At 46.7% G+C, this 25,709-nt stretch overlaps 1 protein-coding gene across 2 annotated transcripts; it reads right to left on the bottom strand.

Moving 5' to 3' along the window:
- Positions 1–2,989: 2,989 nt before the first annotated feature.
- FRMD8 (FERM domain containing 8) lies at positions 2,990–25,311 on the bottom strand. Of its 2 annotated transcripts, none has more exons than XM_060252530.1 (11): positions 25,258–25,311; positions 22,758–22,839; positions 21,448–21,615; positions 18,619–18,720; positions 17,698–17,756; positions 16,212–16,378; positions 11,573–11,791; positions 9,997–10,120; positions 7,940–8,110; positions 7,052–7,259; positions 2,990–5,184 (listed from the first exon to the last, which is right to left on the bottom strand). In XM_060252530.1, exons 2-11 carry the CDS (start codon positions 22,837–22,839, stop codon positions 5,066–5,068), a joined length of 1,419 nt encoding a protein of 472 aa, XP_060108513.1. In that variant the 5' UTR covers positions 25,258–25,311; the 3' UTR covers positions 2,990–5,065. The 2 variants fall into 2 exon arrangements, with proteins under 2 accessions (XP_060108513.1, XP_060108523.1); XM_060252540.1 differs by having other exon boundaries at positions 7,940–8,083; positions 25,258–25,309.
- Positions 25,312–25,709: the final 398 nt, after the last annotated feature.

The raw sequence follows: 25,709 nt of genomic DNA, 5'->3' as shown, positions 1-25,709 counted from the left end.
AAAAAAAAGTGGCAATGGTGTAATGAGGCAAACAGTGCCAGCCACGCTAGAAAAAAATTACCTTGGTAGTTTGACACAGTACAAAATGACCTTCATTAGTGAAGCCATGGACAGGTAGGGCTGCCAGCTTGGGGTTGAGAAATACTTGGAATTTGGTAATTTTGGGGGTGGAGTCTGAAAAGGTCAGGGTTTAGAAGAAGAAGATGATGATATTGGATTTATATCCCGCCCTACACTCCGAAGAGTCTCAGAGCGGTTCACAATCTCCTTTACCTTCCTCCCCCACAACAGACACCCTGTGAGGTGGGTGGGGCTGGAGAGGGCTCTCACAGCAGCTGCCCTTTCAAGGACAACTTCTGCCAGAGCTATGGCTGACCCAAGGCCATGCTAGCAGGTGCAAGTGGAGGAGTGGGGAATCAAACCCGGTTCTCCCAGATAAGAGTCCGCACACTTAACCACTACACCAAACTGGCTTCCCTAGGAAGGGAAGGGACAGCAGTGGGGTATAAAACCATAGCGTCCACCTTCCAAAAGGGCTGTTTTTGTCCAAGTGAACTGATATCAGAATCATCGTGTTGGAAGGGGCCTCAGGTCCATCCCCCTGCACAATGCAGGAAATTCACAAATACCTTCCCTCCCACCCACACCCCCAGTGACCCCCCCTTCTCCATGCCCAGAAAATGGCAAAAATCAAAACAAAAACAACAATCTCCAGGATCCCTGGCTAAACTGGCCTAGAGAAAAATTGCTCCTTCACCCCAGCGTGGCAATCAGCATTTCCCTGGGCATGTAAGAAAAGGCCATGAAAACTGAGCACTGATGCAACCCTTCCTGCTCTACCTCTTAAGATCTGCCTAAGTTCACAGAATCAGCATTGCTGCCTGTCAGGTGACCATCTAGCCCATTCGAAAACTTCCACCACCTCCTGAGGAAGATTGGAGATGAGTTGCAATAGCAGATCTCTAGCTGCCATATGCACAAATATGCCCAAGACTAATAGGACAAGGTTCCAACGTCTGGTGTCTTTCTGAAAGTATAGATCCTACAGCGTTTCTTTTCAGGTGCTAGCATTCACCAAAAGGTAGAAGTGCCTTTATAAAGGGCAGGGCGCTCTTTATATTTGCAACATGGGAGATTGTCGGTGATGCACTAAGAGTCCTTGCTTTGATTGTTTCCACAGCTGAGAAAGTAGCCCAGCAGCGCCCCCTGGCAGGGCTACATTACAAAAAAAAAGATTAATACTGAACACTATTGGTTCACTCTGAACACACCCCAATAATGGCACTAGTGACTAGTCTGTCCAGAAAAGAAAAACCACAGAAGTCATGCAACACTTTAGCCAAAAAGTCATTTTGCAGAAGTCATTTTGTGGCTGGCTCTGCCTCATAAGGTAGCCACTTTGTGGCTGCGCCTGACACACTGTGTCAGAACAGCCTGCAGGCTCAAAAAGGTTGGGGGACCCCTGCCTTATTCATTTTCCTGCATCTAGTCCTCTACTGTTTGTAAAACTGCTTTACAAAAAAAATGCCAAGGTGTTCTCTGCTTCTACTGAGAGGCAGGCTGGTAGCATAACATCAAAAGCACAGAGCACTATCCTTGCTCTTTCAGCATGTACCACCTATCATGGCTTGTCTCACCCTAAGCAAGCCACTGCTGCAGGAAACTGCAGGCATATCAGGGACAGAATGATGAATTTCACATTTCGACATCTCAGAGTCCCCGCCTCCCTCCCAGTCACAACACATCACAACTTTCCTAGTGAGTCACCGATATCAGCAGCCACCCTTGCCCATGGTCCTTTAAACCCTTCAGTGTGGGACCCAGTTCCCAATTTACTGATTTCCAAAGCTTATAGGTTATTTGGACAGAGTGGGACTTTCCTGCCTCCTCTGTCTGTGGCTCCCTGAGCCTGCAAAAGCAGCATGGGTGTGTGTGTGTGTCTGCAGTGGGAGAAATCAGCAGAAACCACTATCCCTTTGTCCAGATATATGACATCCAGTATCAAGCCACTCTCACAAATAGTCTCAAGTAAGGTATTCAGACTATGTATCTCAGTGGCAAGAGAAGTGGGGGGGGGCGGGAACCAGGAGACAAGGATTAGAGGTTACTTTCTAGCCCATATGACAGGGGTCCTTAATGTGGTGTCCATGGGTGGCATGGCACTCACTGATATATTTCCAGGTGCCCAGGGAACACATGAGGCTTCTGCCTAGCAATTTTTTTGATTGACTCTGCAGTTTTTAACAACGTTGCTTTGGCAGCAGCTGTCACCGCAGCAGAAGGATTTCCACTATGTGTCTAAAGGCAAGCTGTGGCAGCCATTTTGTGGCTGGCTCCACCTCCTGTAGCAGCCATTTTGTGGTAAACGTTTTTGTGGCTGTGCCTACTAAACCAAGTCAGAATTCCAAAGGTGCCTGCAGGCTAAAAAAAGCTAGGGACCGGGGCCAGGATTTTAAAACTCATGGGGCACCCTTTCCCATCCACTGTGGGGATTCCCGCTTCTCAGCAGCTTTCTGGGGTAGGGGCAAAAGCTGGAGGCTCTGGAAGTGGCCAAGTAGAGGTAGCCAACCCTAAAACTTGGAGTAAAGAAGGGACTGGACAAGCAGGGGGGGGTTCCTTCCACCTCCCCCCCTCCCCGACCTCAGCACTTCGCAGTCAGCAGCTCCATCCATCCCCCCTCCCCAGTCCATTCCACACGGCTTCCTCGATCTCCCACTCCTCTGCCTCCCTCCTCTCCACCTACTGCTTTTACTGCTGCAGTGCACTGTGCCCTGCTCAGGTCTCCCAGCTCTGGCTGCTGCTGCTGTTTCACTGGCTCAGCCATGGCAAAAAAAAAAAGGAAATAAAGCAGTCTGCACCCTGAGGGCCCAGCCTGGAAGCCGGGGGCAGGGCCTCCACAGGGCCCTCTGTGCCTGTTCTGGACTCTAGCCATAAGATATAACTCAAGCAGCTTGCTGTTTTAGAAAGCACCAGGATATTTTCAAGCTGATACAGGCAAAGCAATTTATTGGCAATACAGAAAATTACCAAGAGCCAAGGACTGTGGCCGCTAACATCCTTGTGTTCAAATCTTTTGTAAATAAAACGTCATCCAGCATCTGGAGAAACTTTTAAGGACATTAAAAAACACGCAACGGTTTACTGATTCCACTGTCTTTACTGCAATAAAGAATATCTGTCCCAAGTTAACAACTGCATATAAACTCTGCAAACAGAGATTAAGTAAAAAGGCACAATTTCTTTTCAATAAAAGGCACTTGCCTGAACTCAAAGAGAGTCACTGGGGAGGAAAGGAGAGCAAGCATTTTTAAATAAGCTTTATTCTTCCCATAATGCTTGAATTGCCAGACCAGTGGATACCCTTGAGAACTGAGTGAAAAAGATACTAGAAGAGACTTGGAGCCACTTATGTGTTTTGGATCCAGAATTTAAAGGGGTGGGGGTGCTGCCATTTAAATCCACAACCAAGTGGAGCTGTCGAGAGTGTGATGGACAACAAAGTTGGTAAGATTTTGACTAGACACCCACTTGTGAGCATGTCTTTGGAGTTAAGATGAAGCGCAAAAACAGCACCAAAATAGTTGAGTCCAAATTCCCCTACCTTCCCTTTCCCAGGAAACAAACCTAAACTGTCTGGGAAGGCATGGCTCCCCTTCCCCTCACAACTGCAGCAGTGAACAAATAGCCTTCAAGGGGCTGTCATTTTACTTTTTAGTTTAAAGTATAATTGGATTATCAACAAGAATCAAGCTGCATCCATATTGGCTGGTGGCTGTGTGGATTAGTATGAGGTATACCTCAATATGTGCAAGAGGAACTTTCAGTTCCTGGAAGTGCAGGAAGTGTGTATTGGGGCAAATATACAAAAGGAGAATGACTGTATATTACAGTCTGACGATTTTTATTTTTAATTGGGAACATAGTGAGGTCTTCCCAGACACCAAAAACAAAAGGAACAGGATGTGCTTCCTCCTCTCCCAAAATGAACACCTCAGCTGGTGTTTAATCCGCAGCAGAAATGTAGCTGGCTTCGGCCTACTCTCCTGTGATAAGAAAGCATTTGTGGATGAACACAGACGAACTTCAAGGTGAAACAGAGGCGCATTTAACAAAATTCTTTGTCAGTGCCAATGTGGGGAAGCAGTAGGCATGCAGTTGAGCCATTCGATGCCAACCTGCTGTGAATACGCACTCACCAGACTTGTGAGACACCATACGTAAGCAGTAGTGAACGAAAAGGAAGCCACATCCCAAAGACACTGTTTTAGCAGAGTTTCTTCTGCTTAGAGTATATAAAAGGAGCTTTTGAAAGAAAGCTAAGCTCAAGGAATCCCAAAACCCTGTAGTGTTTTTCGGAGATTTCCCCTCTGGGGACACAGTCACTGAGCCATTTGTAAGAAAAAGAAAAGAAAAAGGTTTTTCTTGTGTGAAAAGTACAAACACCTGTAAAAAAAAGGATCTTGGAAGGTTACGAGGTAGGGCAGGGCAAACAAACCTGATACAACTTGCCATGTATTATTCAAGCCCTGCTTTTTCCAGCAACACCAATGGAAATTTCCTCTGTAGCTACTTCAGATGTCCTGACGGGCCCATCTGAACCTTTTCCCCTCCAAACAGAAGAACCTGCTACAAGAATGGGATAGAAATGAAGCAGTATTTGGGGCCAGGCTATTGAAACAGAAAAAAGCAGCAATGTGAATCCAAAATAAATTACAGAGAAAGGACACAGCATAAAATCCTTAGTCAAAGACAGAGGAGGGTAAGGCACTTCATGGCTTATGGCAGCCAGGACTTCCAGAGCCCCTTTGCTGTGTGCAGGGAATCAGGTCAGAAACAGTCAAAAAATCCTAAAAGGGACTTTGAGTAACTCTGCTCTAACTCCACACAGAGCACAACTCAGGCTGGACAAAATAATTTAGCATACGTGAAATATATAGTTGGGGCAGGGCGAGGGGGAGAAGAGAGTATTATGGACTGCCTCTGACCCAAGAAGAAAGTCAGCAGGCTGGTATTGCAGTCCCACAAATTAGAACAATCCCTTCAAACACCCAGAGCCAAAAGGCAGTCAGCCCTGTTCCAGATTCTCAGAGCCTCGCACAGCAGAATAGGAGGCAGGAGCATTGGACAGCTGGCGGCCAAAGAAGGAGACAGTCCGCCGGGGTTTCACCCTCCGGATTTCTTTCCCTGGAGAAGATGAGAGACAGAAACAAATGGGATCTTCAGTGAGACATCAGCACACTCCTCCTTACAACCAGAGCTGCAGTATGAAGCTGATGCCAAGTCCTGTCAAACCCAAAGGGGAAACCCAAGAGGCCTGGAATGCTATAGCCAAATCTCCCAATTATGTTCTGCGAGTTACTCATAACATTTTTATCCTTCCCTTCTCTTCAAAAGGGTGGATGGACACAATTTCTCCCTTCCTCTATGTGGTCTTCACAACAACCATGTAAGCAATGTTGAGGAAGACAGGAAGGAGAGAAGGAGGAGAACAAAGATGGTGAAGGTCTGGACACCAAGTCCTATGAGGAAAGGCTGAAGGAGCATGGTATGTTTAGCCTGGAGAGAAGACAACTGAGAGGTGATATGATCACCATCTTCAAGTACTTGAAGGGCTGTCATATAGAGGATTGTGTGGAGTTATTTTCTGTTGCCCCAGAACCAATGGGTTGAGATTAAATCAAAAGAGTTTTCGGTTGAACATTAGGAAGAACTTTCTGACAGTGGTTCCTCAGTGGAACAGGCTTCCTTGGGGGCTGGGGGTGGGCTCTCCTTCTTTGGAGGTTTTTAAACAGAAGCTAGATGGCCATCTGACAGCAATGTTGATTTTGTGAATTACCAGTACTAATGGGGAGAATCACGGGGAGGCTGAGAGCAAGAAAACACCATGATGCAATAACGAATACAATAAATACCAAATACAACAGATTTAACAAAATTTAAATAACACACCACATACATGTCCTATTTTCAGTGAAAACAGGATGTGTATGTGGCGTGTTAATATCACTTTATTCAAATTTTGTTAAATCTGTTGTATTTGGTATTTATTGTATTCGTTATTGATTCTGTGAATTAGGCAGATCATGAGAAGGAGGGCAGGAAGGATTACATCAGTGCTTAATTCTCATGGCCCTTTCTTACATGCCCAGGAAAATGCTGATTGCCACTTTGAGGTCAGGGAGCAATTTTTCTCCAATACAGTTTGGCCAGGGATCCTGGAGGTTTTTTGCTATCTTCTGGAAATGGAACAGGGGTCAATTGGGGGAGGTACTTGTGAATTTCCTGCATTGTGCAATGGGTTGGACTAGATCAGTGGTTCCCAACCTTTCTGGCACCAGGGACCAGTTTTGTGGAAGACAATTTTTCCATGGACCGGGCGGGGGAGGAGCAATGGTTTCAGGATGATACAATTGTGCACTTTATTTCTAAAGTGTTTGGTGTGGTGGTTAAGTGCGTGGACTCTTATCTGGGAGAACAGGGTTTGATTCCCCACTCCTCCATTTGCAGCTGCTGGAATAGCCTTGGGTCAGCCATAGCTTCTCACAGAGTTTTCCTTGAAAGGGCAGCTTCTGGGGAGAGCTCTCTCATCCCCACCCACCTCACAGGGTGTCTGTTTTGGGGGAGGAAGGTAAAGGAGATTGTGAGCCGCTCTGAGACTGAAATTCGGAGTGGAGGGCAGGATATAAATCCAATGTTGTCATCTTCTTTTCCTCCTCCTTACTACTACTACTACATTGTAATATATAATGAAATAATTATACAACTCACAGCCCAGTTGCTAACAGGCCACAGACTGGGACTGGTCCACTGCCTGGGGGTTGGGGACCCCTGGACTAGATGACCCTGGAGGTCCCTTCTAACTCTGATTCTGTGAATATGATTGGATCAAGATCATCCAGCAAGCAGATACTGTGAAGACCCGGGGGTCCCCTCTAGCCACAGCCAATCAGTTAGGCTCACAAATTCAAATTTCTGCTCTCTGTTGGTAACTTCTTAAGAAAGATAACAGGTATCCGCCCCCCCCCCCATTCAAATGCTGTGGCCAGCTTACCATCGTCGACGTAGTCTATGGTGGAAAGGTGCTGGATCCGGCTGCAAAGCACACTGTTCTGTCGCTGCAGCTTGGGGGGCTGCCTGCGAGTGGGAGGGCTCTGGGGCTCAGGAGGAGGAGTCAGAGTGCCAGCCAGGTCCTGAGTGGCCCCCTTGGCAGCTGCATTCAGCTCTATGCAATACTCGATCAGGCCACTCATGAGTTCTGCCTGGAAATAAAGCAAGGAAGCTCATTGGCATTTCCCCTGCAGATTCTTGAGCCAGACTAGTCTAGAAGAAAGCGTTGCTACTGTGCAGGGTGTCCCTCCACCCCATTAACCTAAGAACATAAGAGAAGCCATGTTGGATCAGACCAATGGCCCATTGAGTCCAACACTCTGTGTCACACAGTGGCCAAAAAAATCAGGTGCCATCAGGAGGTCCATCAGTGGGGCCAGGACACCAGAAGCCCTCTCACTGTGCCCCTCCCAAGAATACAGGGCATCACTGCCCCAGACAGAGAGTTCCATCAATACCCTGTGCCTAATAGCCACTGATGGACCTCTGCTCTATATGATTATCCAATCACTTCTTAAAGCTGTCTATGCTTGCAGCTGCCACCCCCTGTGGCAGTGTCTCCTCCATCCTCCCTTACTTGGAGCAGAGGCATTTAGGATGTTTCTCAATCCTGGGGCAAAGAAAAGAGGAGTGGCCAGACAGAAATTAAGTCCTTTCCCACTGCTCTTAGGGTGCCCATACAAAGGGCATTAAGAGGCAGGTTTCCTCTGTGCACACCTTAGTTCCTAGCCTGTATTGGAAGCAGCTGCAGCTCAGAGCAGACTTCTTTCACCCCCATGCCTCCCTCCCTAGAACCCCACTAGCATCACAGGCTGTAGACAGCACCCCCCACCTGCTTGGAGTAGACCTTCAGCAGCTTGTTGACAGCCGTGCCTTCATTCTCTCCATCGAACTCCAGCCACAGAATGTGCTCTTCTTCACTGGGGAAGGTGTGATCCCACGACAGTTCCTGGAAGTGCAGGCCAAGCAAGACATGCTGCCCGGGAGAGACAGAGACAGACAGCTGAAGCGTGGGAAAGAGAACAGGGGGTGGTTAAGGGGACATGTCACAAAATGGAACAGGAAAGGAATTGGGGAAACTATCACAGCACCCTCTACTTGTCAGCCTCCCCCTTCCTGTACACCCACCTGCAATCAAGGTTGTGCAATATACTCCCCTCCCAAGGGTGCATTTTGTAAAAAGAGGCTTGTAGAGCAGGTGGCTCGAGCTAGTAAGACAAGCCATATGCTACAGGAAATAGTTACCAGTCAGTCTGCTGCAGGGAAGATACTTCCTAAAGCCCAGAGACAGCCAATGCAGTATAGGCATTTTTTACAAGAATTTGGCCCTTCACCTCTGTCAATGACTGCCATGTGAAAAGCATGTCCCTCCCCACCTGCATCAAAGGCAACAGCAGAGGCTTCAGGACAGAGGTGATGAATTCTACCCTTTTCAAAATAAGCCTCAGTAATCATAGAATCATAGAGTTGGAAGGGTCATCTAGTCCAACTTCCTGCACAATGCAGGAAACTCACAAACACCTCCTCTTAAATTCATAGGATCTTCATTGCTGTCAGATGGCCATCTAACCTTTGTTTAAAAACCTCCAAGGAAGGAGAGACCACCACCTCCTGAGAAAGCCTGTTCCACTGAGGAATCGCTCTAATGGTCAGGAAGTTCTTCCTAATGTTGAGCCGGAAACTCTTTTGATTTAATTTCAACCCATTGGTTCTGGTCCTACCTTCCAGGGCCACAGAAAACAATTCCACACCATCCTCTATATGACAGCCCTTCAAGTACTTGAAGACGGTGATCATATCACCTCTCAGCCGCTTCCTCTCCAGGCTAAACATCCCCAGCTCCTTCAACCTTTCTTCATAGGACTTGGTCTCCAGACCCCTCATCATCTTCGTCGCCCTCCTCTGAACCTGTTCCAGCTTGTCTATATCCTTTTTAAATTGTGGCGCCCAAAACTGAACACAATACTCCAGATGAGGTCTTACCAGAGCAGAGTAAAGCGATACCATCGCATCACGTGATCTGGACACTATACTTCTGTTGATACAGTCCAAAATTGCATTTGCCTTTTTAGCCACTGCATCACACTGTTGACTCATGTTCAGTGTATGATCCACTAAGACCCCTAGATCCTTTTTTCACATACTATTGCTAAGACAAGTCTCCCCCATTCTATAACCATGCATTTGATTTTTCCTACCTAAATGCAGAACTTTACATTTATCCCTGTTAAAATTCATTTTATTGGTTTTAGCCCAGTTTTCCAGCCTGTCAAGGTCATCCTGTTTCTGTCTTCTTCTGTGTTTGCAACCCCTCCCAATTTAGTACCATCTGCAAATGTAATAAGCATTCCCTCTATTCCTTCATCCAAATAATTGATAATACATCCTCAGGGTCAGGATCAGCATATTCCGAAGTAGTTCCTGGAAGGGCCCACTGCCGATGACTCCCTACTCACACATCTCTTCTGATACGGCACTCACACCTTCCCACTGCCTGCTTGTGCGTGCTTTGTCAACTGGGTGCCCAGCTGTATGTGCTGCCCACTGCTGCTGGAGAAGGGCATGTGGGTGATGCATGAAACATCAGCGTTCCTGGATGCCATGGCAGTGGCACTCCTAGCTGCACTCACCATCCAGCATCATTGAGGAAAGGGTGTGCAGGCAATAGGAGCAACTATTGTAAACGAGTGGGGGAGCTTGCTAGGTCAGCAGGAGAAAGATGCAGAAAACAAACAGGTACATGTGGGTGGGTGGACAAGAAGAGGGGCCTGGTTATGGGCACAGGGAGGCTCTGGGAACTCTCTGCTTAGGCCCGCTTCCAAACCTGGCACTGGTGCCAATGATCACCTTCCCTTATAAAACAGACAGCTGTTAGTGCAAAACAGGTACCTTCTCCTTGCTGTCGATGATATAGACTCCTTCCAGGCTGATGGCAACTGAGACAGCTTTGCGCCCTCCTCGATGCAAGAAGCCCTGCACTGGCTTGTCTATTTCCCCAGAGAAAAAAGCGCAGCTGGGGTTGGGTGAGAGAGGGGGAAAGAGGCAGAGAAGGACCCCGGGTTATAACACAGGAATAGAGCAGCAAGCAAGGCCTGTGCTACTTGGAACACAACTGCAGGGCACCACCTGTGTGGCACCACAGTCAGAATTCCAATCCTGCCTCTGCCCCAGCGCACTCTGAGGCTTCAGCCAATTCAGTCACCTCACAGTTCTCCATTCAGAAAATAAGGAAGTGTTTTGGGAAACCGTACCAACTGCTTTAGAAAGCCTGCTTCTCCTTGGTAGCATGTTTTGCCACTGATCGACACTCCCCCAGAGATGTAAAATTTCCAGCAATGCTGGAATTATGCAGGCGGCAGGAAGACCGTTTTTCATAAAACGGGGGATGTTGAAACATATACAATACTTTCCTATTCAATCTAAATTGTTTTACTACTTTAATTACATAAAATGACATCATGTATAACTTGTTAGTAGTTTCCTGTGCCATTTGGCATACTTGTGGAGTTAAAAAACAAACAAAACGCCTTTTGTTTTCTACAACCAGAACTGCTTACTGACCCAGCACTTGAAGGATAGCTACAAACTGCTGCTGCACGCTATCCTACTCTTAGCACTTGAATCTTATCCATTTGCTGTCTGAGAGGTAGAAAAAAACAGTTGCTTTCCAATTTCAACTTTTTTTTTGCAGTAAACAAAAGAAAGCACATTATTTGGAAGGTGACTGTTTCATCTAGGCACAACAGAACTAAGTACATGCATGTTTACAGAGTTTAAAATTAGAAACATTAAATGTTTTAAACAGTTATTAAAATGTTGCCAGAATTATTCACATTCAAACAATAAATGTGCGCTCAGAAATACATTGCACATGTCTGAAGTACATGTAAAAATTACTGTAATCTAATGCAGATTGTTTTGCATATTTTTTCACTATATTCTAAAGGGGGGTCCCCAACCTTTTTGTGCCTGTGGGCACCTTTGGAATTCTGACAAATGGCAGTGGGCACAGTCACAAAATGGCTGTCACAGGTGGTGGAACCAACCATAAAATATCAGGGAGCAAGGTTATATTCAACTCTAGCAGTAACTGCAACATTTCAGGCAGAAGCTCTGTTTAAAAGGATATCTTTTAATCTTGCCCAAGATCTGCTGGGAAAAGGCCCCATTTAGCTATGCCTACTTTCTAAAAGCACTTGGTGAGCACCAGGGATGGTGTTAGCAGGGACCATGGAACTCGAGGGCACCACGTTGGGGGGCCCTGTTCTGAAGAAGCAAACGCTCCAAAACAAAAAAAAAATGTTAGTGCCATAAATTTCCAAGTTTTGCTATTAGAAAAACTAAAAGTCCTCAGAAAACAGCTTTTTCTGAAATGATTTCTACCCCCAACCCAATTTCTCAGCATCTCTATTCCCCTCCCCATTTCTTTCTTCCCCCTTCATGACCCCAGAGCCAGCAAACCTACCCATAGTAAGGCAGTTCATGGCACTTTTGCAGGTAGGCCTGGTAATGTCTCTGCAGGGCAGCATTTTCCTCACAGGCCCTATCTTCAGGTACCATCTGGTAGGCATGCAGCAGGCCCTGCTCATAGGCAGGTGGCCGGGCCCCGCGTTTCCATAGGGCTGAAAAGAGGCCATGTCCTCTTTGGAAGAGATGGGATGGCAGGAAGGAATCCAACTTCTCCCTGAGAAGAAAAAACCCCACTTGTCACAAGGCAGGAAAAAGGACCCTCCCTGACTGAAACCACTACAGTTTGATCTACACAGAGAAATCCATTTCATATGCTTGGAGACCAAGCTGTATGGGAAAAGGCTGAGGGACATGCAAATGTTCAGTCTGGTGAAGAGGAGGCTGAGGGGGGACATTGGTATTTGAAGGGCTTTCACAGAAGGGCAGGGAGCTGCTTCCTGTAAGCAGCGGAGGAGAGGACTTGCAATAATGGGTTTAAATTAAGGGTGGGAAGGTACCAGCTGGATATTAGGAAACTTAAGAACATAAGAGAAGCCATGTTGGATCAGGCTAATGGCTCATCCAGTCCAACACTCTGTGTCACACAGTGGTCAAAAAACCCAGGTGCCATCAGGATGCCCATCACTGGGGCCAAGACACTAGAAGCCCTCCCACTGTTGCCTCTCCCAAGCACCAAGAATACAGAGCATCACTTGCTCCAGACAGAGAGTTCCAACTTTTTTTTACAGTAAAAGGCAAGATATAAATGAAGTAAACAAAAAATAATAATAAATACTGGACCTCTTGTTTATCAGGCCGTTTGACATACCAGGTTTGGGAAGAAGTGTGGTTGCTGCAGAGATGAGCATGATACTACATGGATCATCAATTATACCCACATGAACACATGAAGTTGCTTTATACCAGTGGTGGCCAAACTTGCTTAATGTAAGAGCCACATAGACTAAACATCAGATGTCTGAGAGCCACAAGAGATGAACATGTTTTCCTGGGGCGGGGGGAAGCTTCGTTTCCTCATGGATTTTTTTTATGGGGTGGATGAGGGGGCTGTTGGTGGGGGGAGGGGGTCAAGATTAGTGTGAGGAAAGCTGATCTGGAAACAGAAAATGTGCTTTGGGAGGGCAGACTTCCCTCTCCTGCGTTTGCTTTTATGCCTACTCTGGAAGGGGGAGTTAAAACAATTGCTATTTGTTTTATTGTATTTTATGGTTTTTAGGCTTGTAGTTTTTAATTGTTTTAACTTTTGTTGTCATCCACCCTGAGCCCACTTGCGGGAAAGGAAGGAATACAAATGAACAAAAATAAACAAACAAATAAGCATCAAATTTACGAGATCTGGGAGGGAGGAAAGGCAGGTAGGCAGGCAAGTAGATGGGGGTGGGGAGGAGAGGTGAAAGGAAAGCAATTTTAAACACATTCTCCAAGCTGTCAGTTTGCTTGGCTTGGAGGAGTGATTTAAAGAGACAAATGCCTTTTCCAAGCCAGCTGATGGGGTGGGTGGGGGCTTCAAGAGCCGCACAATATGTATGAAAGAGCCACATGTGGCTCCTGAACCAAAGTTTGGCCACCCCTGCTTTATACTAATTCAGACCCTTGGTTGATTATTCAGTACTCCAACAGGCAGCAGCTCTCCAGGGTCTTAGGCAGAGTTCTTTCTTATCACTTACTACTAGATTATTTTCTTTTCTTTTTTAGAAAAAATTGGAGATGTTGTGGATTGACCTTGGGATCTTCTGCATGCCAAGCAGATGATCCATCACTGAACCACAGCCCTTCCTCATGCCAAATTTTGGTTGAACAGCACCTGTCTTGGTGGTGAAGACCAAAGTTTAACTAGACTTGACAGTTTCACACAAGCAGTTAGCTTCGCAGACCACAGCCATGTTAGCAGCAAGCATGAAGCTAATGTCCTTGTGAACAAAGCCTGAAAAAAGGAGAGGGGGAGTGAGAGCAAATGCTTTCCCTCAAAGCATCCCCATCAGGAGTTCTCAAATTTTAGCAACTCATGGATCTGCATTTTGATTTTAAAATTTTCAGCCCCCACCTCTGACCCCTTTTCAACTCCATCTGTGTGCCAGAGAACTACACCTGAGCCGCACCTTCTCTTTCCTCACTCTTCCTATCTGACCCCCTCCCCTCAACACACTTTCTCCAGGAAAGCATCAGCTCCGCAACTGCCTCTCCCTGCTCTTTGCAAAGGGCTTACAGCAAGCTATGCATGCCCCACATAGGCCACCATACTCTTGGGAGGAACTGAACTTTTGAGTGAAAGGTAGAAGCCATGGCAGGCTACCATGTTGGGTGCTTTCACCTGACTACAGCCATTGGTTTGACTCAATCAAGGCAGCCACAGCCTTCGGTTTGCAAGAGCTGAGCAATGATGTTTTGGAGGTCATTAATTCATAGGATAGCCAAATGTTGGAAGCAACCAGACAGTGCCTAACAAACACAAAGCCACTGTTATTACTACACCAGAGAGCCAGTTTGGTGTAGTGGTTAAGATAACAGGGTTTGCTTCCCCACTCCTCCACAAGCAGCCAGCTGGGTGACCTTGGGCCAGTCACAGTTCTCAAAACAGCTCTCAGCCCCACTTATCTCACAGGATGTCTGTTATGGGGAAGGGAAGGAGATTGTAAGCTGTTCTGAGTAAACGGCTGGGTATAAATCTAATCTCCTCTTCTTCTTCATTTACCATGGCAGACAAAACATTTAAAGGCAGGTGTGAAAGGCTCTCCCTCCCTGCCTGTCAAGATGGAAGGAAATGACTGACTGGCCCTTGTGTGGGTTACCCTTACAGAACCGTTTGAGAAATGCTGGCTTCCATCTCCCCTTCTGCCATTTGTTCATATGTACTTTACATACAGAAAGGCCCACACAACCCTCCCTTCCCTATCCATCTACATCCGCCATCGGATCACTTCCCCTCTGGAAAGCAGAGGCCAGAAGAGAAATGGAAGCCCTCTGGTACACAAGAAACTTTTGCTGCAAAAATGGAAGGCACACCTGCTTTGCCCTTGCTCATGTGAACACAGCAGGGTCCCTGCTAGTTCCTGAATACTCTGCCTGTGTATTTTTCATTCCTCTCCTCTCCCAAGGCTTTCTAGAGCATCTTCCCACTAAACTACAAAACAGTGAAAGTCTGTTAGAACTACACGGACAACTACACCCACGGAGCCATTCATAAAATACCACTTGGCTCCCCGACTGCAGGGCTTTATTCTGCGTCACCCTGAAAGGGACAATGGGGGATTGTCCAGCCCCAGGATCCTGGCCAGGCTTGCATTCCTCGAGTCCAAGCTGGTTGCAGGCTGTTCCCAAGTTCTAGCTTCAAGCACCAGCAGCAGCAGCTGCTGCTGTCAGTCTTCCGGCCTTCTCTTAGCGCAAGGCACAGCTGTGCACAGATCCAAGATGTTCTTCTCCCATGAGATCACCAAAAAAAGAATGTCCCAGCATGCCCAGTGGCAAGTTTCAAGGGTGAATGGTCAAGGCCAGGCGCCTCATTTGGAGACGGTCAGCTGCATCTGGATCACACTGCTTCTGTAAAGAGGTTTTCCTGCCGTCCAGCTGCATGGCTAGCCTACACCTGTGGGACATTTTTCAGGTGTATTAACCCAGGAGCAGCTCGCTGTGTTGCAAAGGCCTGAACAAGCGTGAGAAGCTAGAGAAGAGGAAGCAAGATTCTTAAAGCCAAACTGCACAATATAGCGGACACTGGTCTGACCTATGGCTGCTGCTGATGCCATTTTAGAGGAAAATGTGGCCACGTTGCAAGGGCTGGACTTGTGTCTGCTGTAATGTGTCATTTGGCCATTAGCAATACTTGTTTCTAAGAGGCAAAACGTGAGATGGTCACTTTCAGAAGGTGCTGTGGCAAGTCATTTTTAAAAAACCTTTAAAAGATTGATGCATTTTTGAGCTTGAGAAAGAGAGTCTGCTAGCTGTGGAGAGAAAAAGTCTCTTGGCAGCACTGAAGCGTGGGAGTGGACAGCCCAAGGAAGAGATTTATAGTTCAAGAAGTACCAGTGTTAAGTGTGCTCCCTGCCCCCCTCCATTTCAGAAGTAACGCCATGGCTTTGAGCACTGGATCACTGCTTCCATCACTTGTTACTTTTCTATCAACCAACTGACACATCCACAGACCTAGCAGAAGCCAATGGGAACTGGGTCACTTTCTTCCTTGACAAAATATTTTCATCAAGATACAGACCACCCACCTCCTGCAATATTTGATGCAGAATAGTAACTTCACACATGTAGCTCATCACCCAATGCCAATATTTTGCAGGGCTCTTTTTGTAGCAGGAATTCCTTTGCATATTAGGCCACACACACCTGGTGTAGCCAATCCTCCAAGAGCTTACAAGGCTCTTCTTACAGGGCCTACTGTAAGCTCTCGGAGGATTGGCTACATCAGGGGGTGTAGCCTAATATGCAAAGGAGTTCCTGCTACAAAAGAAGCCCTGGGCACATGTGACCTCAGCTTCAGCACCTCCCCTGCTCTGTCCCACATCAGCTGCTGCCCTCCTTCTCCTGCTTCCTTTCATGCCCGTCCTACCAGCCTCTCATCTAAGCTTTGCTCAGAGCCAAAGAGTGGGCAGCCAGAGAGGCAGTCATCCACCCATCACTCCACTTACTTCAAGAAACAGGCTGTGTGCCGGTCCGGGTCATATGGGCCCAAGCTCAGCCGGCAGACCAAAGCTCCCAGCATCTCACAGTCCACCGGGTCGCAGGGGTACCTCCCTTCCAAGATGTTGTATTTGGCCTCCTCGTACAAGAGCTGCAACACGTCCTCATCCTGGATCTTGGGAAGGAAACAGGCAACAAACAGAACCAGGAGGAAAGCAACAGTACATGTATGCAGCAACCTTCTTGATATTCCAAGATGTTCAGTGTGCATAAAGCTTTGCTCGCTGGCACCTTTCCTGGCACCTGCCAAGTGTTTTTAGAAAGTGGGAGGGCCCAGGTAGGGCTTTTGTCTAGGAAAAAGGACTTTTTGTCTTCTGACTGCCCACTGGAGATTTGATTGGCTGTGCAGATTTTTAAAAACAAGGCTTTGGCAGCCATTTGGGGACAGGCTCCGCCTTCAGCAGCAGCCATTTTGTGGCAGCAATTCGGGGGCTGCTCCCAACACAGGTGCTCGTCCTTCGCCCCACTTAGGAATTCTTGGTTCAAACCTTTTACAGTTTACAGCCATCCTTACTCCATTCTGTGAGATGTGGTGATACTAGATTTATGCAACAGGGGTCGTTTCATAGAAAAAGAGATGCTGGAGCTCATCAGCATAACTAATTTGCATATGCCACACACCCCTGACATCACCAGAAAGTGCACTAAATTATATCAGCTCAGCATCTACCTTAAAATGTTTTTTGAATTATAACTGTCATAATAAAACCTTACTCCCATCATACTTTTTAAATTACTTTCTTCTATGTGGTCACAGTGGTATGATGAAGATTTCCATCTGTCTGCTTTATACGTTTTGGTTATTTCCCATTTTTTTGTGGGGGGAAATATTAGAAAGTTTGTCAGATCTTAAAGTTCAGCCCAACTCTCACATGGGATCTGAACAATGGAGCCCAGAAGCAAGTATTTTGGGGGGATGGGATAAGAAAGAAAGTGCACAATAAAATTTATAGGTTCCAGAGCTCCACTCCTGTAAGCTCTTGCCCAAAATGAGGCCTGCAAGGGTCTATGGGGAAGGCAGACAGTGATACCAAACTATGGCAGCATTTTCCATACAGTGAATAGACAAAATCCTGAACTACAAGAATATGGGCGTTTTCGCACTGACCTTCTAGTGGCGCGACCACCCTCTTCACACCGGAGGATCTGCCCGGATTTCGCACAAGAAGCGCCGGCGCACCCAAAAGAGCCGGCGACTTCCGTCGCGAAACCCGCTCAAACGGAAACCGCCAAGAAGCAGGAAAACGTTTGAGCGGGTTTCGCGACGGAAGTCGCCGGCTCTTTTGGGTGCGCCGGCGCTTCTTGTGCGAAATCCGGGCAGATCCTCCGGTGTGAAGAGGGTGGTCGCGCCACTAGAAGGTCAGTGCGAAAACGCCCTATGTTTCTATATTCCCCCACCCCACATCTCTACCCATTGCTTAGCCTGGAACTTACCTGCAGCTCCTTTCTCTTTGGGAAAAAGACGTTCCTTCGCAACTGCAGAGATGGCTCATCTGCCAGTAGGAGACAAAAGCAGGAGACAAAGGTGTGATCTACAAACCCAGCTTCATGTTTAGGGTTTGTAGAATCTTTCGGGCTCAAGTGCCATGTTCTACTGGAGAAAGTTTTTCTTCCAGACGTTTCGTTCTCAGCTGCGGAGAACATCCTCAGTGGCGTTGCAGCCGGAGCAACACAACGCGGCTGCAACGCCACTGAGGATGTTCTCCGCAGCTGAGAACGAAACGTCTGGAAGAAAAACTTTCTCCAGTAGAACATGGCACTTGAGCCCGAAAGATTCTACAAACCCTAATGATGTTACCAGCCGTGAAAACCTGAAATCTTTGATAACCAGCTTCATGTTCTTTATTCATTTGCTTAGATTTATGTTCCACCCTTCTCCCACAATGCAGGGCTTGGAGTGACTTACAACATTAAAACAAACAAACCCATACAACTGGGTGATAAGATTCATCATTAAAACAGTTGAAATCCTAACTTTCCTTTAAGTCTGCAAAGGCAAAAAGAACCCAGACTTACTGGTACTCAGGAGAGGCCTACCCAGCAACCTTCTGAACTATCAACTCAACACATTTGCACACAATCAGATCTCCAGGAAGCAGCCAGAGGCAGGAAGTGAAAATTCTCCCCCCCCATCCCCCGCTACACCAGCAGCATGGACAAGCAGATAAAGAGCAACAACTGCAGGCGTTGTCCATGGAGACTGCTGGTGAATTCACTTGCCCAGTAAGTGAGAGTTGAGCTTAAGAACTCTGACTGCCAGTCTTCCACCTCCAGACTCCACCTCTAAGGTTTCAGAAACTGCAGAGAGTTGAGAAAGGCCCCGACTCGAGGAAGGAACCTTGCTCACATCCACACCTTCATAGATCTCGTCTTCAGAGCTGCTGGTGAATCGGATGAGGAGCTCATGCCACTGCCGGCAAATCTTGTAGGGCTGGTGCTTGGGTTTCAGCTGCACCTCTGCAAAAAGAGACAGAAGAGAACAGCCATAATGGTGTGGAAGGAAAAACAAACCAGATGTATTAGAATGGCGAGGAAATGGAGGCTAGATGGGATGTGCTGTGACTGCAGAAATAAGTGTCCTCGAAACTACAACTAACTGGTCTGAATCAATCCATGCCAGCTGTAATTCCACCTTTAAGATTTAGTTGGGCATGCTTCTCTGGGAAACTATAAATGTACTCCAAAGACATAATCTATCCATGATTCTGCTTTGCTATCTCCTGCAATTGTACAATAAAGAATTCAACAGCTTTGGAAATTATTTTTGGTGTCTTTCTTCAACATGAGCCCTGGGTTTCTAACTCCAGCTTGGGAAATTCCTCGAGATTTGGCATAGGGTACCTGGGGAGCAGGTTATAACACCATAGAGTTCACCCTCTGAAGCAGCCAATTCATCCAGAGATGCTGATCTCTGTAGTCTGGAAATCAGTTGTAATTCTGGGAGAATTTCAGGCCCCAGCTGGAGGATGGCAACCCTATTTGGCCCCCAGGAGTACTCCCCCCCACCAAAGGACAAGACACAAGAAGCCAAGAAGAAAAACTTCCATAGCTCTGCAAGGAAGAGGTGGATTAGCTTGTCCCTTCAACTGCATAGTCCTATTACTCATGCAAAAAAAGCCCTCCTGTATAATTCACGTTTTATATAATTTGCAGAAAGCCAGGAGGGCAGGAGCTTTCCTGACCGCATCAGGCCATTCCACAAGGTGGGGTCCACCCTGGAGAATGCCCATATATGGTCAGTTGTCAATTTTGCCTGTTTGAGGGGTGGCACCTGCACATACCTGTTCAGAACAGAACACATTCTTGGAAAAGTCAGCAAGTCACCCATTGTTTGATACTAGCATCTGGAAATGTATGATGTTTCCCTAACATTGAAGATCAGAATTTGGGTAGCTTTGGAAAGCCAGTTTACCAGGGCAGCAAGCCAACCGCCCTCTAAGTGCAAACTTGCAATATGACCTATATGGCCTGACCCACTAACCAAGATCAACTACCAGCCTTACTGCCACATACAACACAGTGCAACAAAAGATAACTAGCAAAGGGGATTCAAACAAACAAATCCAGCCACTTTCTGCAGGGGAAACCAAAATGACCTGTATACACACATCCCCTTATCACTGAACCAGGCCCTTGGCCTTGTCTCTTCCAGCCCACTCAAGTTAGTTCACACAAAGGTACAGGACAATACAATTGGCAGCAGCAGGGGGCATGCCTCTGGAGAACTATCACCCACTCTTATACAGAGCCTTACACTGTTTGAATCCATACTTAGCTCATTAGATGGGTTACAACGCCCCTGCAAAAGACTGGATCTGCATCACTTTCCCATATTGCAGATTAGGGGAGGGGGCGAAGCTGACTGTGTGGCCTAAGGACAGTAAGTACTTTCATGGAAAGGGCAGGATTTGAATCTGGGACTTCCTGATTTAATTGTCTACCACACCAGTTCTCAATAAAAAGCACACAACTCATGATATGGATAAAGCGATACAGGCCTGCAATTACCACTGCCTTTATGCTTTCTGCTCTGGAAGTCACAGGCCCATAACTTCATTGTTGTTGTTTAATGGTGAGGGAAAGACACTCTGTGCATGTTCTTCATTATGGGATGACAAATCAGTCACTCTCCACATTTTATCCTTCCTCAAGGAGATGAAGTTCTCCCTTCTCTGTTTTACCTTCACAACAATCCTGGTTAGTAGCCTAAGCTGAGAAACAGTGGCAGGCCAAAAGGCCACCAAGAGAACCTTAAGGCTGAATAGGGATTTGAACCCTTCTCTGTTTGGTCCTGTTGTAACCGTAACTCTACCACACTGGCTCTCCTAGAACACAAGAAGTCATCTGGTTGTTGGGAGGCAGCTGTGATTAGAAGTGAGAGGGTGGCACTGGATACTTGCTGCCTGAAGCATCATTATATTGCTAGCTGACACTGAAAAGAGGTCCCTGGGAGAGCCACGGCTTATAAACCCAGGAGACCAGAAGCAGCAGCATAAGGATCCATATTCCAGAGGGGTAGCTAGCTACTGCTGCAGCCTGAACAACAAGGAAGCCCCATGACACTTTAAAGCAGAGGTCATCGATCTTTTCTTTAAACAACAACAACTTCTGAGCAATGAAATAGCCTGAGCTACTTCTCTGGCAACAGGATTACTAATTTTTTTTTCTCTTCTGGAAACAGAACAGAGACTAAGAAGAGTACCAGAAATGAAGCTGTCAGCTAAGCAGCACAGAATAGCCTATGAAATAAAAACTTTGTTTAAAAAATTGCACAGCAGATCTTTCCAAAATATTTTCTGGCTCTTCCTGGGAACAAACTACTCCACAGCGGCCAGCGAGCTACTGGTATCTCATATCTACTTGTTGGCAATCTCTGTCTTAAAGACATACAAATTTATTATGGCTTAGTGTGATAAAATGACTCAGCAGTAAATGAGGAAGATTCAACATGAGATGGGTGGACTGTTTAAAAGTAGCCGTGACCCTCAGTCTGCAACCTCTGAGCAAGGCTGTTTGCAAGAAGGCATTTTGCAGATTGTTCATTCACAGGGTCGCTGTGAATCGGAAGTGATTTGAAGGCGTTGAACACAAACACACACTCACAAAGTGTGATCTAGTATCCACTTTGGTGGGATACATAACGAGTTACATGAAGAAAGGCAGGAGGTAAGTCCACAGCCTCACCTAGCAAAGGGGAAACCAGCCACAAAGAAAAAACCTCCAGGGCACATTCTGGCAGCCTCAGGGCATCCCGGACGAGACGATGTAACTCGAGGGCAGTGGCCGAAGGCAGGTTGTCCACTGTCAGCCGCACCTCTGTGTCATTGATCAGGTACACCACGACATCCAGAGCTGGGAGAGAAAGAACACAGACAGCTGGCACCCCTCCAGTTCCTCTTCCACTCCCTTGTGCAGCTGAGCAGAGATGGAAGAGTTTCCTGGAACTCCTTCCTTTCTGTCCCTTTCCATCCTCTGCAATGGACCAAAGAGCCCTGGATTCCTCTCCTTCTTCTCTGTTTCAGAGCAGATTAACCAGATGCCCTGACCTGGATGGCCCAGGCTAGCCTGATCTCATCAGACCTTGGAAGCTAAGCAGTGTTGGCCTTGGTTAGTACTTGGATGGGAGACCACTGAAGAAGTCTATGGTTGCTGTGCAAAGACAGAACTGCTCTTGCCTTGAAACCTCTACAGCAGGGGTCCTCAAACTTTTTAAATAGGGGGCCAGTTCACTGTCCCTCAGACTGTTGGAGGGCCGGACTGCCGTTACTGTACAAGGCCGCGGGCCGTCAGTTCTCCGTCTTCTGCATCTCTCTCCTTTCCCCACACCACACACCCCGGCCTGGGACTCACCTCACCTCGGTATCACCTCACACTCTGTCTCCGCCGCCTCAGCCCAGTGCCAGAAGTGTGCGTTGCTAACGCAAGTTTAGGTCGAACGTCACTTCCGGTCTGATTTTGCCATAACCCGGCGGGCCACATAAACGTCCTCAGTGGGCCGCATCTGGCCCGCGGGCCGTAGTTTGAGGAACCCTGCTCTACAGGGACACGTTGATGGCACTTTCCACCACCCCCTCCAAGAACAAAAAATAAAATAAAATCCCAGAGTCGTTTAAAGTCTTGGTATTGATCATTAAACCCTGTTTCTTTCAACACAGGATGGGGGCCAGCTTTTAAATCGCCCCTGGCCTCATGAACGCATTTACAGTTTTCCATTCTTTCCAGCTTTATATTAGGAAATCCACCTGTCTCCTAAGCAATGTTCCCTCTAAGCTGCAGAGCCTTGTGAGCAAAAATTCTACTTTGTGAGCTACTGGCATTAAAGTTGTGAGCTACTGGTATTAATGTTGTGAGCTACTGCATGAATTATTGTGCTCTGGGGTCATCCTTCCTGAGCTAAGACAAAAATCTGTGAGCTAGCTCATGCTAACTCAGCTTAGAGCGAACATTGCTCTTAAGTACCATCCGTGCTGGTCTCATCCAGCCCTTTCACTTACTTCGGGGTCCTGTGGAGGAGATGCTGCTCCGCTGCGAACGCTCCTCCTGACTAGGGGGTACAGGGAGCCTGTCCCCCTCCATCTGCAGAGACAAGGACATCAAAGGTGGCATTATTGAGCCGGCACTGGAGTTTGGGTCCCTGATCTACAACAGTGTGGGTTTTCCAGAGAAAATTCTGTTTCGACTTACACTGAGTTAAGGAGGTCCAAGAGGGTAGCTGCGTTGGTCTGAAGCAATGTGACAAAGTCAAGAGTCCAATAGCACCTTTAAAACCAACAAAGTTTTATTCAGGCTGTGAGCTTTTGTGTGCATGCACACTTTGCAAGCATGGAATTCTAGCAGGAGCTTCTTTGTATTTTAGGCCACAAACCCCTGATGTAGCCAATCCTCCAAGAGCTTACAAGGTTCTTTTTTGTAAACTCTTGGAGGATTGGCTACATTAGGGTGTGTGGCCTAAAATACAAAGGAGCTCCTGCTAGAATTCCACCCCTGATTTGTCAAACAGTATAGAAGCAGACTTTCCTATGTATATGGCAGAGGCTGAACAGCAAATCAGCATACAAACATACAATATAACAAAATGTTTCAACAGATGCAAGCAGAAACAACAAGCAGAGTTCATAAGGTCATTATAATTTAGATTTGATTCCAGGAGAAAACAGGCAAATGTTTCAGTGTCCAAGAGTGTTAAGAATGTTCAGAGCAATTATATGGCCCTGTTGTTACTTCCCCTCTAAAGTGTGCAGATAAATGACAGTATCGTTTTCTTTGCTGTGGTGTTGGTGTTACCTCCTCTGTTGTTGGTCTTAAAGGAGCTATGGGACTCTAACTTTGTCACTGGGTTAAGTATTGCTTGTTAATTTTATGTCTCAACAGCAACAAATGCTTAAACTGAAATATTTGACTGGGGGGGGGAATCAAGTGAGGTTTTAAATGTTATATTCAAACAAGTTCTAAGCTTTATGTGGAAATAATTTGTATTGGCATAATACTTGCAATTCCCTGACCTGGAGAGCTCAGTCTAGCCGAGGAGTGGCCAAACTTTCTTACCGTAAGAGACACACACAATAAATGCCAGATGTTAGAGAGCCACAAGACATGAATGTCAGAAGTTTGAGAGCCGGGAGGGAGGGAGGGAGGGGGGCAGGAAGGAAGGAAGGAAAATATATGGGGGAGAGAGAGGTGGAAAGAAAGCAGCTTTAACTTTAAATTCATTCTCTAAGCCACTGGTTGGCTTGGCTTGGAAAAATGATTTAAAGAGAGAAATGCCTTTTCCAAGCCAGCTAATGGGGCGGTGGGGGCTTCAAGAGCTGCACAATATATCCGAAAGAGCCAAATGTGGCTCCCGAGCCACAGTTTGGCCACCCCTGGTCTAGCCTGATCACAGAAGCAAAGCAGGGTTTAGCCATGGTCAGCATTGGATGGGACACCGCAAAAGAATACCAGGATTGTGAAGTGGAGGCAAGCAGTACCAACCGCCTCTGAATGTTTCTTGCCTTGAAAACCCTATAAGGTCTTCATAAGTCGTCTGTGACTTGATGGCACATTTCCGCCACCAAGACTTGCAAAAGTTCAGATACAACGTAGCATGTACTTCCCTTACATTGTTTAAAAGTACAAAGACCACAGAGGCACTGAAAGCTGCTGAAATACTAATTTCAGCATACACGAAGACGATGCATGAAACACCACAGAAACCACTCATTTATTTTAACAGAATTTAATTTGTATTCACAGAGGCCACCTGGCTGTCTTAGTTTCAGTATCGCTTGCCTTACTTGTTAGTTCCTTGTCAGGTTGATGATTACAAATATCTTTTCCACCACGTGACAGAAGCCATACAAATAAGAATTTTAGCTTTGGGTTTAATCTGGCCTGCAACCAAGTGAATTCATAACTTGATTTTTAAATGTGGATTATTATAGGTTTCTGCGATTCCCCCTGCTGGTTTACAAATCAATAAAGTATACATGGCAAAGGAATCCTTTTCGTTACGAACATTAGGAAAGGACCACTCTCTCCACCATCCTCACGGGGTTGTTGTGAGGATAAAATGGAGAACAAGAGAACAACATATCCGGCCCCGAACTCCTCATGTGGGAAAAAAATGTACTAAAGAAATAAATATCCTGCTGAAACAAACCCAAGAACCCAACAGGTTAAACACTCCAAAATATTAAAAGATGCAGAAATACAAACGTGCATGGGATTAAAAACACAGGTAGACAGGGTGGATTCTAACTGGAGCCCAAGGGCTTTTAATGCAGGCGCCGAGTAAACTTGACAGCGCACTTTAAGCAAAAAATACAAACTTCTGGTTTTTACCTTCCAAAGCTCTCCTCCCCTTTTCAGTTTACATCTCACCCGTGGTGGTTATTCTGTTTGTTTGTCCCGGTAGTTAGCAAAGAAGCAACAGGGGGAGGGTCCATAAGCAGACAAGGCGGGGAGACGCTGAGGGCACAGACAACTGCAAGGGAAGGGGTCCCGCTCCTTTCCTACCTGCCCACCTTCTTTCCCTCCTAGAAGAAAAGCCTTTTAGAACTCCAGCCGCGGCCCTTCCCAAGTTCTGCCTGACGTCACGCGGGCTCTCCCCCAACCAAGCTCGCCTATTGGCTACGCCACGTTCTTCTTCGAATCCCGGAATTCCGTAGGCGGGGTAACTCGAAAGGGAAGATGTGCATGCGCCGCTTATAGGGACAACGCGGCAGTCGGCTGAGTGAGCCAATTTCCTCGTGGAAATTATAACTTGTTCATAAATGATTTAGAGTTGGGAGTGAGCAGTGAAGTGGCCAAGTTTGCGGATGACACTAAATTGTTCAGGGTGGTGAGAACCAGAGAGGATTGTGAGGCACTCCAAAGGGATCTGTTGAGGCTGGGTGAGTGGGCGTCAACGTGACAGATGCGGTTCAATGTGGCCAAGTGCAAAGTAATGCACATTGGGGCCAAGAATC

The sequence above is a fragment of the Heteronotia binoei genome, chromosome 1, assembly GCF_032191835.1.
Source record: "Heteronotia binoei isolate CCM8104 ecotype False Entrance Well chromosome 1, APGP_CSIRO_Hbin_v1, whole genome shotgun sequence".
Classification (NCBI taxonomy): Eukaryota; Metazoa; Chordata; class Lepidosauria; order Squamata; family Gekkonidae; genus Heteronotia; species Heteronotia binoei.
The sequence above is the reverse complement of the archived record's forward strand: the minus strand, read 5'-3'. Positions and strand labels throughout refer to the sequence as shown.

Bases quoted from the DNA above. Each gene is read 5' to 3' on its own strand.
- FRMD8 (XM_060252530.1), bottom strand. From the start codon at position 22,839: ATGGAGGGGGACAGGCTCCCTGTACCCCCTAGTCAGGAGGAGCGTTCG. The intron at 21,616-22,757 runs GTAAGTGAAAGG...TTTCTCTCCCAG, and splicing joins CTCCTCCACAGGACCCCGAA to CTCTGGATGTCGTGGTGTAC. The intron at 11,792-16,211 runs GTAAGTGGAGTG...TTTTCTTCTCAG, and splicing joins CACACAGCCTGTTTCTTGAA to GGAGAAGTTGGATTCCTTCC.